We start from the raw sequence: 17,012 nt of genomic DNA, 5'->3' as shown, positions 1-17,012 counted from the left end.
TATGCAACAATATGTTCAAATGCGTGGATATGCGAGTCACTGTTGAAGCGAAAAAAAAGCTCGAACCAAGTGAAAAATTTGGGGAGCTGGAGCATCTTGGAATTCAGGGCAGCAGGTGCCTCTTCGAATGCAGCTGGGTGTCCCTCCCTTAATGACTCCTTTGGCGCAGGACGAAACCTGAGCCCTGAGTTACTCGCTATGATTTTGAGGGTTTGCAAGAGCAGCGTAGGTATTTCAGCTCGAGAAGATCTTCCTTCAAATCACTCTGAACGAAGCTGACAGATATGCCTCCAGGTTTCTTTGGACAGGAATACTCTGCGCTCAAGTCCTTCGAGCCAATTTTCATGCTGTGGTAGGCAAGTTTTCTACGTCTGTAGCATCGTATACAAGTGGCTCATCAAGAAATGGCAAGTCCGCGTCTGCATTCGTCATACCATCCGAAGGCTTGGTGCAAGGACGACGCCTTTCGCATCCAACCTGATCAACAGCTGCACAACTCTATGCCATCATTTTCGTTCTGCAGCGCATCGTGGATTTTACCCCGCGGGAATGGGTAGCGTACTCCGAAAGAATACTGCACTGCAAGCTACTGAAAATTCTGGCATATTAGGCTAATCCATACCCCTAGTCAGGACGTGTCAATGGCTTATAACCTTGTGTACGAAGCGTGGCACAGTCTGGTTCTCCAGTGGGATTCCAGCCCATTGTGGTTTCGTCGGGAATGAACGAGCCGAACACTGCCGCAGAAGTAGCACTGTCGTCTCGGAGACGGACCAGTATCGCGCCGCTTAGAGGAGACTGTCGTTCTACATTTCGACGCCTCGTGACTCCCCTGGCTTTCCGCCAATGGACAACTGACATTCTCACCGCAGCTATGCCGAGAAAACTTGTTCCAACGCTCGCTTCCCGCATGCCACGGAACACCTCTCGTCACGATGCCGCATTAGTTCATCGAATGCGACTCGATGTGGCTTCTACAGCGCAGTGGCGTTACCGCTTGAGAAAAGTTCCCCAAGATGTTGTCAGTGCAGTGCTGTAGAAGATCCAGAGCACATTCTTCTTAACTGGCTACACTGCCAGCCTGCCGAAGAACACTCGTTCCCCTCTCTCACAAAATCGCTTGGTCTCTGGCCAAATCCAGCCCAACGCTCTGCCCTCAAAGCTCTCTTGACCTTTCTCGATGCCATAGCACTTCGATTGCTATTGTGAATGGGCTCATTATTCAGTTCCCCACATCCCCGCCAGCATCCATTACCTCACAATAAAGTTGATATTTATTTATTTATTTTTAGAGGTTTCTAACAAGCAAAGCAAAGTCTAACGCTCCGCTCAAATGCATGAAGATTTGGGGATAATAGTTCAGGGGGAAGGGAATTGCAGTCCTTGATGGTACGCGGAAAAAATGAATACTTAAATGCATGAATACGTGACCCGAATGATTCAACACGCTTACCTTGATTTAATCTCGCAGAGTAGCGGGGAAGGGGGCAAAAGGTATAGGTTTTTATTAATGCGCAGATGCGAATTCAAGGAAAAACGAATGGTTCAATTGTTTAACCATATGTGTAACAAAGGAAGTCCGATGGTAATCATTAGTAATAAAACGGGCAGGGAAGTTCTTTTTCAGTTTCTCTTTTTAGACAAGTTGACTCTCAATGCTGTTACTACGGTGCTGTAGATGATCTAGAGCACATTCTTCTCCGTTGCCTACACTACCAACCTTTCCGAACCGTACCCTCCGGATCACCCCTCTCGGACGACTCTCGCCCCGTTCTTACAAAATCGTTTGGTCCCTGGCCACATGTAGCCCACCCGCGCTCTGCCCTCAAAGGTCTCTTGGCGCTTCTGGATACCATATAGGACTTCGATCCTTATTGTGAAGGGGTTCACTATTTCATTCCCCGCATCACCACCAGCAACAGGGTAGAGTATCGCCACTGGCGATACAACTCCCCATTCATCACTTCACAATAAAGTTGTTTTTCTTCTTTTTCAATTTTTGATATCATATTCGTGTGATGAGGGTCTCAGATAATCGAGGCATGTTCTAGGACTGGTCTGATTAGCGTGTTCTAAGTTTCTATGTTTATGTTCTATGTTTAACAGATCGAGAAGACTGTTATTTTCGTTTGTGTCTGTTTGTTAATGCATTAGTAGAAAGATAGTATTATGAGAAGAAGATGCATTAGTAGAATAATTAATATGGCTGTCCCATTTAAGAGTGTAGGAGATTATGAGGCCAAAATTCTTTGACTATCTGAATGCATCTGTCGCCAACCGAATATTGGAATCTCATTGGTTGCCTTGTTGGGTTGGTTATGTCAAAATTAATTCCCATTTGCCATCTCACACACCACTATGAGAGTTTACAATGGCCCCTTCGCAGCAAGTTGATCAGACTTTGACTGACACGTCTATAACCGTGTATTCACACGAGCGTGTTTTCTGACGGCGCAGCGACACAAGGAGCGAGAGGATAAACGATAGGGCGCTGAGGCTACGCCCCTCTGGAATGCCTACACCGATAGTGTTCCAATGTGCTGTCAGCTCAGATGTCGGGGATGACGTTCGCGCTGCGGTTGAAGGTTGCAGCATTAATTTTATGTGCACGGCGTTTCGTACGCAAAGGACGAAAGAAAGCGAAAATTGGTGGCTTTTGCTGTTCTCATTGACGATAGTGAATGCTGCCATGAAAAGAAGTGGTTAAGGAAGATATGGACGAAAGAATGGGTGTTGAGGAAAGAGCACGGTCTGCAAAATAGCCTTCTACGGGAGCTACGACACGAGGACCCACGTGCCTACCGCAAGGTTTTGAGAATGGATGCGGCCGCTTTTGAATACATTCTGCTCGCATAGCAAAGCGGATAAGGAGAGTATAGAGATGAATATGCGGGACATTATACTAACCAGTGATCGTTTTTCCGTAACCCATCCCCAACAGATTCCTTCGAATTATGTGCGCTTAAACATGCCCCTAAATGCATAAAGCGTTCATAAATAAGACTGAGCGGGAAAGAGTGTACGAGAGAGTGCTATGAAGGCTGTGTGTCTTCGTTTTCTACCGTGACGCCGCAGCAGTGTGACGGTGATGAGTGTGATGTAAAGCAGAGACGGCTGTGGCGTAAAGGTCGCACCTTTAGAACACAGTAAAAACAGCTTCATCACATAGCACACTCTGCGCCAACCATTGCCGCGAATAGTAGCCCTGGCTCACTTCTGACTGGAAGACACAGTGGAGCGTACACCTTTTTCTCTCAATGGTGTGCGCGTGTGTGTGTGTGTGTGGTAGTCCTGCCGCACGTTCTGCTAAAGCAAGAAACCTTGTCCTCTTTCTGCAGAAGGCAGGTCTTGCTCCAAGATCCATCTAACAGTTTCCTCTCCCCAACGAACTCATGCACCCTCTACGCCACCTCTTTCATCGCACGTTAAAGAACCCTCAGGTGGGCAAAAGTAATCCACAGACCGACCGCTGTGGCGTCACTCATGATCTAAGTTCTCGCGCGACGTAAACACCCAATTATTATTATTATCTACGCACCTCTATCCTCCATCCGGCCAGCTTCTTTTCTTTTTCTTTTTCCTGAAGTTATGACGACGCCCACTTCTGTGTGGAAAACAACGGCGAGCCGATCCTGCCATAACCCACCTCCCTTGTGTCAATTCGGATATATGATAAGTGACACAAAAAACCGTTCGCCCTACTCTATATTCGAATCAGAAGCGATGATCCTATCGCTCGTGGCCATGGTTGGAGCATAGCCTGCTATGCTTTTTGAGTGCAGAAATGGGATGGTTCAGGTACGATTCCCTCCTCTGGGAGCTTCCAATTCCTGTGTTTCATTGGCCCCATTGCTTTAGGCGTTGGACAGGCCATGTTTTTGTGTCTACTGCCTTCGTACACTACTCATTGCAGTTCATCGCATATCCTGGTGGCATAACGAGATGGAGTTCACCACCATGAACCCGCACCGTTGGTAGTGCAATTAGAACGGGAGAACGACCTCTTTTGGAAATAATCCTCTCCCACTCAAACAACCTTTATGATCTTTCCTGATCTTCTTTCTTTTTCTTTGGGGGAGGGGGGTTGGGGGGGGGGGTTAGTACGTTACCGCCGCATCCATACATATAAAATTATGGGACAAAGCGAAATTTACGAATTCGCACTTTTTGCATATCGCGTTGTATAAGCTCCCCCAGTGAAAAATTACGAAATAATGCTACGGCAAAGCGAGACGCTATAACGTAAGTTCGTCAATATGTTGCATTATCAGCATAGTCAGATTTTAAACACGTTACTTTGATGCGCTGTGGCACCATTCCCAAAGTTCCCAAACTTTGTGGCCGCGATGGATGGCAAACACGCAAAAATAGTGAAACCGAGGAAAACTGGCTCACTTTATGACAACTGTTCGTCCTCGTTGATGGCTGTAAGGGCACAATGTATGCACACACTGGCCTCCCGCGAGCGCACTTCAGGACGTGATGGTGAACACAGGGTGCTACCTGTAAACTTGTGTAATTACAGACCTAAAATATTATAGCATTACACAGTTAATTTATGATCCAAGAAAACTATGAATATGCGCGACCTCCGCAGTGGTCGGCTTGTGGATTAAATGTTGAGCCCCTTTGGCTTACCTGGCGTGCGACATACTGTCACACATTTTCTCGTTTTTAAACGAAACTACCAGCATCCTGAGCTGATACCTTTTGGTTTGCAATGCGAGCATGCAGCCAACTCGTTATTAATAATTAACACGTTCTTAACTGATACAACGACTACGCCGTGAATATGGGGACCCAAAAAGTGTACATACATACCGTTGTTTCGACATCCAGGTGTCTCTTTTTCATTTCAAAAGCGATCTGTTCTCACATGGCATGTTTCCATGGTACATTTCGGTATTGCTCATCGGCAAGTTTCCACAAAATCGAGTGTTGCTCTATACCAGGTGTATTAGATAAAAACAAAAGAGCTTGTCACATTGGCATCAGAAGGTGGCTTTCTTTTTTTTTTTCTTTTTTTTTTCGTCCTCGCCGGAAGGCTCTGCGCGTCAGTCGTCATATTCTATGCCCCAGGAACAAACCATCCGCGTGGTTCTTTCTGACGGCTAGCTGCCGAGCGCAGTGATGTTGGACAAGGCTGTTTCATATCTATCCAAAAATAAGATAAAAACGTGCGCGCTTGCTAGATTCTGCTGTACGATAAGCTCCGCCCGCGACCGAATGATTGGATGATTGGGTGATTACGCTGATGCCTCCTTCTCCTCCTCCATTCGCTGCCCAGTCAGAAAAGGCACTCGTGTGAATACACGGTAAGCGTCACGAAGACACAAGACCAGGAGTAATCCCGACATAGCGCAACTTAAGCAGGAGTAGATGATATGGTACGCGATCGAACGCCTTAGATAGGTCTAAAAATATGGCATCAACGACGGATGGCACCAGTTGACAGTAGATAAGTTGTTCCTGAAGTCATGTTGGTAAGCTGCGAGTATATTTGCGATATAAACTGCGTATATACTGCGTATAAACTGCGAGTATATAAGTTGAATTTGCCCTTAATGTTCACAGAAGTTGCCGGCATTGCCAGTGGTAATCTACTGAGGCTCACAGACACGTTGCAAAAAGGTTGTGTAAACGCTTTAAAGAATGTGCGATTGAATCCATTCGCGCTCGCCGCTTGCCGTAGGCGTACCATCTGCCATAGGCGTACCGAGAGGGGGCAGTTGACGGCCGTGGGCCCTCCCTGACGCTTCAAGGTCGCTGCTGAAAATAGTGCACCCTTTAGTCTCAGATGTCGTAATACGAACCTTTGAACACCTGCACAGTCTCCGCAACGTCCACCTTCAGAAAAAGAGGTGGTAGTGGGGAGGGGGGACGTTTGCCCCACACACGAAACACTTTGCCCCCCCCCCCCCCAAACTGGAGAAAATCCTGGCAACGCCCAAGCGTCTGGCTAGTAGGAGTTATGTGGCTAACCAGCTGGCGAAGATCGAAAGTAAACAATAATTCAAGTAGCAAGATGCTATATAGACCTCGGAGCCTCTACAAGTAAGTTGGGACCAATCAGTACCCGGCAGATTGACACCTCCGGCAAGTATAACATTTTCATTGTACTTGCGAATTTAGGAGAGGTACTGATGCAACAAATGAATACTGCGGTTGTTGAATGCTCTGCAGCGACGACATAATTCACTGTTCGTTTTTGTTCTTATGGTTTCCTTAGTAATCAATATTTACTGTGCCCTGGCTTTCGGCACTGGCCTTCTATCTTGTCAATGGTATACCCACATGCACGCTCCCAAACCGGAGGTGTTGCATGCTACCCCTTCCGAGAAGAGCCGTGGATGTCCCCAATATCTCAAACGATAAGAGTATATGTACGGCACAAAGCGCTTTGCCAAGACAGAAGAAAATATTTTGCTGGACCTCTGTGTCACGCACAGAGGTGTCTTCGAAGTGTTTTGAATTATAGAGAGTTTTAGTACATTGTAAGCTATCGGTTTTGCGTACGTAAGGGGTAGCGTTGGTGGTTCTGCGCACGCTGATAACAGAAAGAACTTCGCGCAGTGCGCGCAACCGTCAACACTAACCCTTGCGCGCACAAAGGCGACAGCGTACGATGTACTAAAACTTTCATTAATAAATCGGAACATTACGACGCGAGAGAACGGTGATTAGGACTGCCGCTACAGTGGACAAGGTGCGCCGAAATATCGACACACGAATACCACGTTAACGGCCCTCGTGGAAGACGGCGTGTCTGAGCAACTTGTACCCTCCCACCAACTTCCACCGTCCTCGGCCGGGTTTTCCACCCGTGATCTTGGGATCAGCAGGTGGGCATGCTACCGACTGAGCCACCATGGCGGCCCAGTTATTGAAAAGTTACATTGTAGATAGTATGCAGCAAAAGGACAGGAACACACATAGAGGAAGACACAACACGGCAACTGCAGACTCAAAACTGAAGATTTATTCACAAAAGAGAACAGCGTGAAAGGTTAGGGGAGGGGGGAAAAGAGTAGGGTTATGGGGGAAACGGGTCGCTCGGTTTTGAGGGTCAGCGTCCGCAGTGTCTTAAACAGTCCAGTCAGGGCAATGGACGGGCAGCTTATGTATCGTTCCGTTCCAAGCTTGGTAATGAGGGGGGCTTCTATAATCTGTCTTTTGCCCTCGTTACAACTGAAGTCTGTTGGAAGAGGGGATGGCATCCGCCATTCTGGCAATGTAGTGTTAAATGGCCCGAGGGGGTTTCGTTGGACACCAACGTCTTGTGCTCACTGAGCCTAGTATTCAGGCACCTGCCCGTTTTCCCGACGTATTTCCTGCCGTACGACATTGGTATCGAGTAGACGACCTGTTCCTGACATTCTACAGCCTGGAGTTTATGTTTGAATTTGCATTTTCTTGGTTCCCGTAGTTTATTTACCCGCCCACACACCCTTTGCGGTTTGGTCGGTGCGGTAACTTCTCCTACTTTTTTGAAATTATGCGAAAGATTGTGTGCATATGGAACCGCAACAAGCCCCCCTGGTAATATTTCGCGTGAGTTTTTGTTGTTGCCTCTCGACTTCCGCACCAGTTTTTTGGCAGCGCCTGAGATAAGCACAGTGGGATATGTTGCTTCCTGCCATTCGTCTGTTTGCGATTGAAAACTAATCTGTACGGAATGTTCACAGGATCGGGTCAGGGACATTTCTAAGGTAGCCGAGGCTAGGCTTCTTTTCACGATCTTAGAGCGGGCAGAACGGTACGGCAACACCCCTTTCTTCGTCCTTGGGCTGTAGAGCCAACATACATGCGTCGGGGAACTCCTGATGTTCAAGGAATTGTAATGTTCCATGTGAGGAATCCCGCCACATTGGATCGCTGCGTCATTCCGGACGAGCTTCGGCTGCTGTTTGGTTTCATGACCCCTACGGCAAGCCACATCAAACGAATTTGTAAAATACTGTGGGGAGAATGCTGGCGGCACCACAGGTTCTCCCAGGAGTGCCTCAAAGCCGGACGCAGGATACCAGGTGAGTCAGAGCTCCGAGTCAAGATTCCAGCTGTACACAAGCCTCGGGAGAAATTTTACTGATGTCACTTGGAAGGACACTCTCCGTGCTCTCATGGTAAGCTACAAGGAAAATAAGCCCAAAGGGAAAGAGCCATCCACGAACTATCAACTGGTGAACTTGAGCCAAGACCCAACAGACGTCTCGCAGATTCTCTCAATGGGAACAAAGTTTAGCGTCCAGACAGATATCTCGAAATCTGAAGTTCTCGAAATCTGAAGTTCTCGAAATCAGAAACAACGCAAGAGCTGCCCCGGAGAAGAACAAGAGCCGTGCATAGCCGATGCTGTGAAAGCCGTTACGCGAGTATCCCTGTCCAGACAAACGATTAAACCGCTCAACCGTACAACGGACACCAGGATTTTGGCGGCCGACAAGAAAGGTGGCTCATCATCCCGTCTGATTCATCTCAGTCATCGTCTCGTCTGACATTTACAAAGAAAAAAGCGAGCGGGCCTTGTCAAAACATTTCTGCCCCGCGACCGAGCAAGAAGCGAAAGCAGCCCATAAACTGGTTCTATATGCAATTGTGGGGATAACGATCTCAGCTCCCTTTGCGTGTCTATCAAATGCAGTGCCAAGAACATTTTGGACGTGTTTTACACGGTCAAGACCCACAAGGAAAATATTCCTTTCAGAACCATTGCATCTGAGAAACACACTTTGCAAAAAAAATGTGTCTACCTTATTACTCAGTAAATTGAAACAGTGACCGACGTGTTCGTCGGAAAGAACTCCTCCGATGTGATTGACTTTCTTCGAAAGGACAATCCGTGCAAATACCCCATGCTATATATAGACGTTCAGGACCTTTTCTATTCTATGCCACAGGTCCCACTTCTAAGCGCCGTTCAAAACCTCATCGAAAACCAGGGTTTTACACAATTCCAGAATGCAGGGGGTATGAGCGCTCTGTCGTTCGTTGAGCTTCTACGAGCTTATCTGAGCTCCACTGTAATCGCCGATAACAAACAGCTATATCTCGAGAAGACAGGCACCCCAATAGGATCCAAAGTGTCGCCAGCCCTGGGTGATATTTGTTCCGTGCAGTTGACATTCGCATACAGCAAGCCCTCAACGCGGGTTTCTGTAGGTTCAGGATATTCCGCTGTTGACGCTTTTTTTTTTTGCGTGTGTGTGTGTGTGTGTGTGTGACCGGAGTAAGGAGACCACTGTGGATAGCCTGATACAGGTTTTTCGAGGCTCCTCCCACGGACTAAACTTTACGTTTGAACTCCCTCAGAACGGAACATTATAATCCTCGACCTGAACGTCAGGAGTTCCGATACGCATATGTGTCGGTTCTCTAGCCCAAGGTCCAAGAAAGGGGTTTCGCCGTACCGTTCTGCCAAAACGAAGGTCGTGAAAAGTTCCTTAGGCTCGGCTACCTTAGAAATGTCCCTGGTCCGATCCTGTGAACATTCCGTACATTCGCGTACATTCCGTACGTTCAATCGCGAATAGACAAATGGCAGGAAGCAATATATCCCACAGTGCTTCTCTTATAGGCGCTGCCGAAAAACTGGTACGGAAGTTGAGAGGCAACAACAAAAACACACGCGAAAGATTACCAGGGAGGCCTGTTTTCGTTCCATATGTACACAGTTTTTCGCATAATTTCAAACAAGTAGGGGGAAGAGACGGAGTCCCAGTAATGATCTCCGCACCGATCAAACTGCAAAGCGTGTGTCGGCGGGTAAATAAACTACGGGAACCAAGAGAATGCAAGTTCGAACATCGATTCCAGGCTGTAGAATGTCAGGAACAGGTCGTTTACTCGATACTAATGTCGTGCGGCAGGAAATACGTCGGGCAAACGGGCAGGTGCCTGAATACCAGGCACCTGCGACAGACTTCAGTTGCGGCGAAGGCAAAAGACAAGACGACTCCAGAACTTATAGAAGCCTCCCTCATTACCGAGCTTGGAACGGAACGCTACATAAGCTGCCCGTCAATTGCACTGACAGTCCCCAAACTGGAACATTTGGGACACTGCGGACGCTGTCACTCAAAACCGGGCGCCCCGTTTTTATAATATGCCTACCCTCCTCCCCCTCCTCTAACCTTTTAGATTGTTCTCCTTTGTGAATAAATCTTCAGTTGTGAGTTTGCTCTCATCGTGTTGCGTTTTCCTCCCTTTTGCTGCATACTGTCTACAATGTCACGTTACCAACTACCCCAGCTATCAATATAGCTATTTAAAAGTTATTGAAAGAACAACTAAATAGTGGATAATCCTGCATTGTTACGAAGGAACTTACGAATGTCGGCTGACCAACAGCTTCCGCCCACGGTGATGGCCCAAACATGGCACGCGTGACTGAGGTCCTGTCCGGCAATAGGTCTGTTGTTCGAAAAAGGACGATGTCTGGATGAAGTTCACTGATGCAGAAAAAAAAGAAAAACGAGGACAGTTACAACTCCTGTAACGCGAATTCCAGAGTCAGCTCTGCTTGGTTGAGTCAGTTAAAGTGTGTACTACTTCAGTGTGACGGCTGTTTTGTAGTCGTTGAAATGGTGCATGTTGGCAAAGACAAAGGCCAGCGCATTCTCCTCACAATGGCTATGGCTATTTTGTTACGACAAATAATCTCGTTATTAATATATCGAATTAATCTCTGTTATGTAGTCTGTATAACGTCAGCGGAAAGCAATCGCGGGCGCCACACTGCCAATTTCACCCGTAAAGCTCACTTCCACAGTTTTTTTTTTCTTTCTTTCACTTCCCCACAAGTTCCCAGGCGTCCTATCCGTGTTCTAGTCATGGTCGCGCCGGGTAAAATTGTTCGCCTCAGACATGACACCCTCTCCATCCCCAAATATTTCCGTCACTCACTCAGCACGCTGCGCCCACGAGTGTGACTTGGCCAAATCTCTGAAGCACTTGTGAGCACAGCGACTTGTGCGTGCTCTAGTCTCGTCTTTGTTCTTTGGTCGCTTTAAAATGAACGAACGCGACTTCGCATGTTGGAGGAGGGAAAACAACGAGACATTTGCGAGGCGGGCTACAAACGTCAACGACAAAACGAACAGCCACGAGCCTCGGACTCCTAGGTATTACATATATATACAGGGTGTTCCTGCTAGATGCGAACATATTTTTTAAATATATATATCACTTCTTCCGAGATGAAATCAGTTGCATTATAGCATAGGCTGAAGGGCACTCCTTAGGAGGGCATTAGCAAACTCCTAAGGCAATGTCTTGACTAACTTTCAATAGTTAACTTTTTAATTATAAAAGCTACGAAGTTAATTGTCCCAATGAGAACGTCCTGTCCCTTTGGTCACCTGATACCGGAGCAGTTTTCAGAACAAAAATCTGTTCGATAGATCTTCCAACATAAAATCGTGAAGGAACAGCTTTTTTTTTCTTCTTTAATTTGTTCACTGCGCACCTTGGGACACCCGCCTTTCGTTCACCGCCAATGCGAGAGAGTGAAACAGCACACTATCGCCTGTTGCGTCCTGGAGAAAGATTACAAGAAAGAAAATGCAACCCAAGATAAGGGAAGAGTCCCCGATACATTTGTTTTTGTTTTATTTCTCCTACTTAAAGTGGTATCTAACATGGCCAAAAACTGCTGTCATCTTGTAAAGCAGTATGTGAAAAGCATTCGCACAAAATATTTCTGTCCAAAGTTGTTTCACCACGGCGCAATTAATTCAGAAAATCGCTTACGCGGTGACAAGCCAGAGCGCTCCAACTGCAGACCACACCCACTCTAGTGTGACGTTTGTGGTAGAGAGCCCCTCATTCGTTCGTAGGAAAAACCGTCTGCTACGAACATTGCGAACACTTTTCTTATAATGTGTTCCGCAAAATTACCGCAAAATTAAATAGGTTGTTAAAAAATTTTAGGCAGACAACGGAGGTGCAGGAAGTAAGGAAAAATGGGGAAGTTATTTACAACTGGAAAGCTGAACGGGTATGTCGACGCTGCAGCGGAAGCTCCGCCTTCGTCAGGACTGGTTTTCCCATAACATGCGCTGCACTCTAAAAAGTGAGCTGAAACTTCCGATGCGTAGAGAGAGGGGAACGTACGCCTTTCTGCGTCTATTCGGATATATGATAACTGACAAAAAGGCGTACGCCTCCCTCTCTCCTGAATCAGAAGCCGCAGCATTATCATTCGTGGCAATCGTTGGCGCAACGGTTGCTTTGCCGTCAAGTTCTGCTTTTAGAATGTAGGCTGACCCTGCAATATGTATATGTGAAATTGAGCTCGGGCTTTGAGTCCGGTACCTCTTTCACCTGTTACAACCTGGGTGGTCGCGTTTGAAAAATATACTCCAGGGCGCGCACTCTGTATGGTCAAATGGATAGTTTCATAAACTTCGGTGCTCCATATCGGATACCTTATGTCGACAGTGTAATATGTATACGTGAAATTGAGCACAGAATTCGAGCCCCGTACCCAGAGCCGTAGCGATGGGGGTCGAGCGGGGCCAGCCGCCCCGGGTGCACTCGCCAAAGAGGGCGCCGAACAACAGGCCCTGGCAGGTATGGTTGGACAGGATAAAGCGCGAACGAAGAAAATTTGGATTTACGATGTCGGCAGTGCAGACATGCGTTTTCGTTTCTTCGTTTACACAGCTTCTGACGGCAGTGGGAGAGGGGGTGCTTTAGATTTACCCTGCCCAGGGAGCAAACTTGCCTCCCTACGGCTCTACCCGTACTTCTTTCGCCTGTTACATCCTGGAAGGTCGCGTTTGAAAAAATCGTATCCGAGGCGCGCACTCTCGAGGGTCAAATGGATAGTTTCATCAACTTCGATGCTCCATATCATTTAATAAAAAGATACATCTTAAGCCTGTGGAAGCAGGAGGCAGCAGGCGTGAGCAGGACGAGTTTTACTGAAGGAACTAAACTGAACTGGCGGTCCGAACGGAGCTCGCAGAGCTTGCGCCGTGCTTCTTCGTTCTTGTCGCTACAGGGCTCCCCCCTCGAGAAAAAAAAAAAGCAGTAAGCGGAGACGTGACATAAGAATTAGCTGTTCCGGGCGCTGCCTCAGTGAAAGCAGGCTTCAAACGGTTCGCGTCTGCCATTGCAATCGATCAATCCCAAAATTCGCGGTCACTACCCCGCCAGAGTGCTCTGCCACTATGCTTAGCCGCTATGCGGGAAGATTCAGATCCCTTACGGGATCTGAAGGATGGGAGACAGCGTTTATGCCAATTAACAGCTAAACAGAATACAAATTTTAAGATGTCATCTAATACAGAAGAACACCTTGCAAACAACCCCTGGAGACATGAAATGCGCTAGCAGAATATAAACCTAGTGCACCCTGGCCAAATGAATTTTAATGCTCTACGGCCTTTGGGGATTCCGTCGATTTTTGCACAGGGCCCATGTTTAGACTACGATTTTTCGACAATGACAGCCGAATTCTGGAAATATCATCGCCTATTTTTAGTCAGTATGTCCTCCAGGCCACATACCAACAACGGCATGATGTGTGAGTGCTAATTCTGATGCACCCAGGGCCTTCAAAGTTGCGACTCAGACAGGGTTCCCCTCCTTGGCGCTCGACGGACTAAGTCCCAGTATTATCGTAATACGCATGCGCTGAGACTGTACGGCCGGTCTGAAGGAGTTCGAAAGGCGGACGGTCATTTTTTCCGCATCTCCAACAGAATAGACAACTTTGCGTTGAGGGAGTAATATACAAATGGTACAGTTTTGTATTTTATATCGCTTTTATATTAAACTTGATAAAATTATCAATTTCGAGTGCCGTTTTGGAAGTGATTTCGTCAAACGCGACCTTACAGGGTCCAACAGGGGAACAAGATACGGGCTTCAAACCCCGTGATCTTACTTTCACGTATACGTATTACGAAATCACCTTAGGACATCTTTAATATTACTTTTACATCAAATGATATTAAGCCCCGAAGTTGGTGAACTTGGCCATTTCGAGTGCCGTTTTTGAAGCGATTTTCTCAAACGCGACCTTTTAGGGTGCAACTGGGGAACAAGGTTCGAGGTTCAAACCCCGTAATCTTACCTTCTCATATACATAAAATCACTTCCAAAACAGCCCTCAAATTGGCCATTTGGACATTTCGATAGCTGTTTTGGAAGCGATTTTGTCAAACGGGGCCTCTCAGGGTGCAACAGGGGAACAAGATACGGGGTTCAAACCCCGTGATCTTACTTTCACATACACATATTACAAAATCAGCTTAGGACATCTTTAAGATCATCTTATATCAAATGATATTAAGCCTCAAGGTTGATGAAATTGGCCACATGGCCATTTCGAGTGCCGTTTAGGAAGCGGTTTTGTCAAACGCGATCTCTCAGGGTGCAACAGGGGAATAAGATACTGGTTTAAACCCCTTGACCTTATTTTCACATATACAGATTACAAAATCCGCTTAGGGCATCTTTAATATCATTGTTATAACAAATGATATTAAGCGCCGAAGTTGAAGAAGAAAATCAGCTTTGGAGATCTTTAATATTATTGTTATATCAAATGATATTAGGCCCCGAAGTTGATGAAATTGGCCATTTGGCCATTTCGAGTGCCATTTTGGAAGCGATTTTGTAAACCGAGACCTCTCAGGGTGCAAAAGGAGAAAATGGTACGGGCCTCAAACTCCGGAGTCTGGATTCCATGTATACATTCTATAAAACCAGCTTAAGACATTTGTGATATTTTTATTACTCAGATTAAGCCCCAAATTTGGTAGGGTTTCATTTTATTTTTATTTTTTGCCTTCGCGAGTGTCGTTTTGGAAGCAGTTTCTTCAAACGCGACCTCTCCATGTACAGGGGAAACAGGTACGCCCTGGCACCCCGATTAAAGGGGCTTCGCACATTTTGATTGATTGATTGATTGATTGATTGATTGATTGATTGATTATGTGTTTAATGGCACAAAGGCAACAAAGGCCATAGAGCGCCAAAACCATGGTGAGTGTGTCGGAGATGATTATGGGAAAGATGATGTGAGAGAGAGTGTGTGGTAGTTAAAACCTATCTACAGGTATGAGGTATGAGCGATGAGATTGACCAGGATAAGAGAGAGAGGGGGGTGACGATAACAAGCGACGGCAGTTAAAAGCTATCTACAAGCGTGACAATGAGATATTTACATGAGGAGTTCGGTGATATTGGATAAAAGCGGAGCAATGCTTATCATCTACATCTGACTAAGAAACCCACACGTGGTCAAAAATTTGATTACGTTATCAAACGGCACAAGAAGGGTGTCACCCAGTAGAAGGGCTGGGTGGAGTGGGACATGGTATCTGTAGAATGCGGTGAAATACTGTGTTCGAAGTGAGGGCAGGATGCCAGTACGTGCAAGACAGTCAAGCTGTCACCGCAGTGCGCACAAGCTGGCGGATCCTGACCTCTGAGTAGGTGGTGATGCGTGAGCCATGTGTGCCCAATCCTCAATCTCGCGTAAAGAACTTCCGATGATCTGTTGATGTGTTCAGTCCGATGCGGGGGGGAAACGTGTGGCTGTGTGAGGTGTTCGCACGTTTTAAAGGGCTCGATCTGCTGCCGAACGTTGCGGTAGCCTCTGTTACAGTCCCAGTAAAAGCCGTTCATTGTATCTTTTTGACACCATGATACAAGTCATTTGATTCATTGTAAAGGGCCCTGCTGCCGCCTTTTCCAAATTTCGCAGTTGTTTCCGATGCAGCCACAGGAGCGGGGCATAGGGCTGTTGCAGTGAAGTTTGCACAGCGCCATTTCGGGCCCAAACGGCCAACAGTAGGTCGTTTCATCAGCGGGTTTTGCATGGTGTTTCAAACGGTATGGTGCCAAGGAAAGCTACAAAACCTGTAGGAAATCTACAGAAAAAGCGGTGCTTCTTGAAAACTGCGAACAACTCGAGACCGTGTATTTGAAAGTGCCGCGTCGTCTGCTAAACTACCGCTTGTTGCATAATTTGGGGCGCTGACGTTGCTGCTCACTCGCGCCACCTGGCCCAGAGCAACAGGTCTATAGCATAAGCCGTCGCGTCTTTATATGTGTGTAAAATGTCTGCCACCATGATTAAAGGGGTTTTTGTCCGTTTTAAAGGGCCCTGCTGCAGCCTTTTATGGAGTTTGCGGCCGCGTCCGTTATAATTCCAGTAGAATGGCAATAGCATAAGCCGTTGCGAATACGTATATGACTTTGGAACTATGATACAATGGGTATCGACCGTTTTAAACGGCTCTGCTGCTGCATTTTGTGTATTTTGCGGTAGCCTCTGTTACAATCCCAGTAGAAGGGCATAGCACAAGCCACTGATGCATTGATGCAAGTCATTGACAGCAGGATACAAGGGGTCTCGCCCGTTTTGAAGGGCTATGCTGCATCCTTTTCCGATATTTGTGGTCACCTGTGTTATGATCTCGGTAGAATGGCATAGTATAAGTTGTTGACAATAAGTCTTTGGCAGCATCACACAAGGGTTTTGCTCGTTTAAGAGGGCTCTGCTGCCACGTTTTCCGAATTTGGCGATCGCCTGTGGGTGCGTTTTCCTACTCAACCCGAGTAGCCAGGAGTTGGGTAACGACGTCAGATCCTTTATTATCACGTGACTCCAGAGTAGCCATCTTTGACCGTAATTTTCGAACGGCTAGAGTTACTCTGCGCTCAAAATGGCGGACTGACCTGACGGGCGAGACGATGTGGAAGTGCTGGCAGACACTCTGTTTAACAACTTAACGCAGATGCGTGCACTCCAGCAGAAAATGCTCGACAGTTTTTAACGAGTCCTACATTGCGAAATTGAACACCACCCATATTGTCTGTCAACAGGACGGTTGGTAGCAGACGACGCATCGTCGTCTGCTAGCTTGTGTGTGACGTCAGAACGACGGCTACCCTTCTTCAGAGCACAGTAGAGTAGAGTTGTCATTCCCTGGCTACTCTGGCTAATTTGCTAATTTTCGCCGCAGAGTTATGACGTCATTTCTGCTACTCTGGCT

At 46.9% G+C, this 17,012-nt stretch overlaps 1 protein-coding gene across 2 annotated transcripts in view; it reads right to left on the bottom strand.

Annotated features, from left to right (window-relative positions):
• Positions 1-17,012, bottom strand: part of LOC135390180 (uncharacterized) — a 112,148-nt gene that overhangs the window by 31,253 nt on the left and 63,883 nt on the right. For both annotated transcript variants that reach the window (XM_064620152.1, XM_064620153.1), the window contains one exon: positions 10,328-10,448. In XM_064620152.1, coding sequence (XP_064476222.1) covers positions 10,328-10,448 — 121 coding nt within the window. The remainder of the gene's footprint in view (positions 1-10,327; positions 10,449-17,012) is intronic.

The sequence above is a fragment of the Ornithodoros turicata genome, chromosome 3 (assembly GCF_037126465.1).
Source record: "Ornithodoros turicata isolate Travis chromosome 3, ASM3712646v1, whole genome shotgun sequence".
NCBI classification, from domain to species: Eukaryota; Metazoa; Arthropoda; class Arachnida; order Ixodida; family Argasidae; genus Ornithodoros; species Ornithodoros turicata.
The sequence above is the reverse complement of the archived record's forward strand: the minus strand, read 5'-3'. Positions and strand labels throughout refer to the sequence as shown.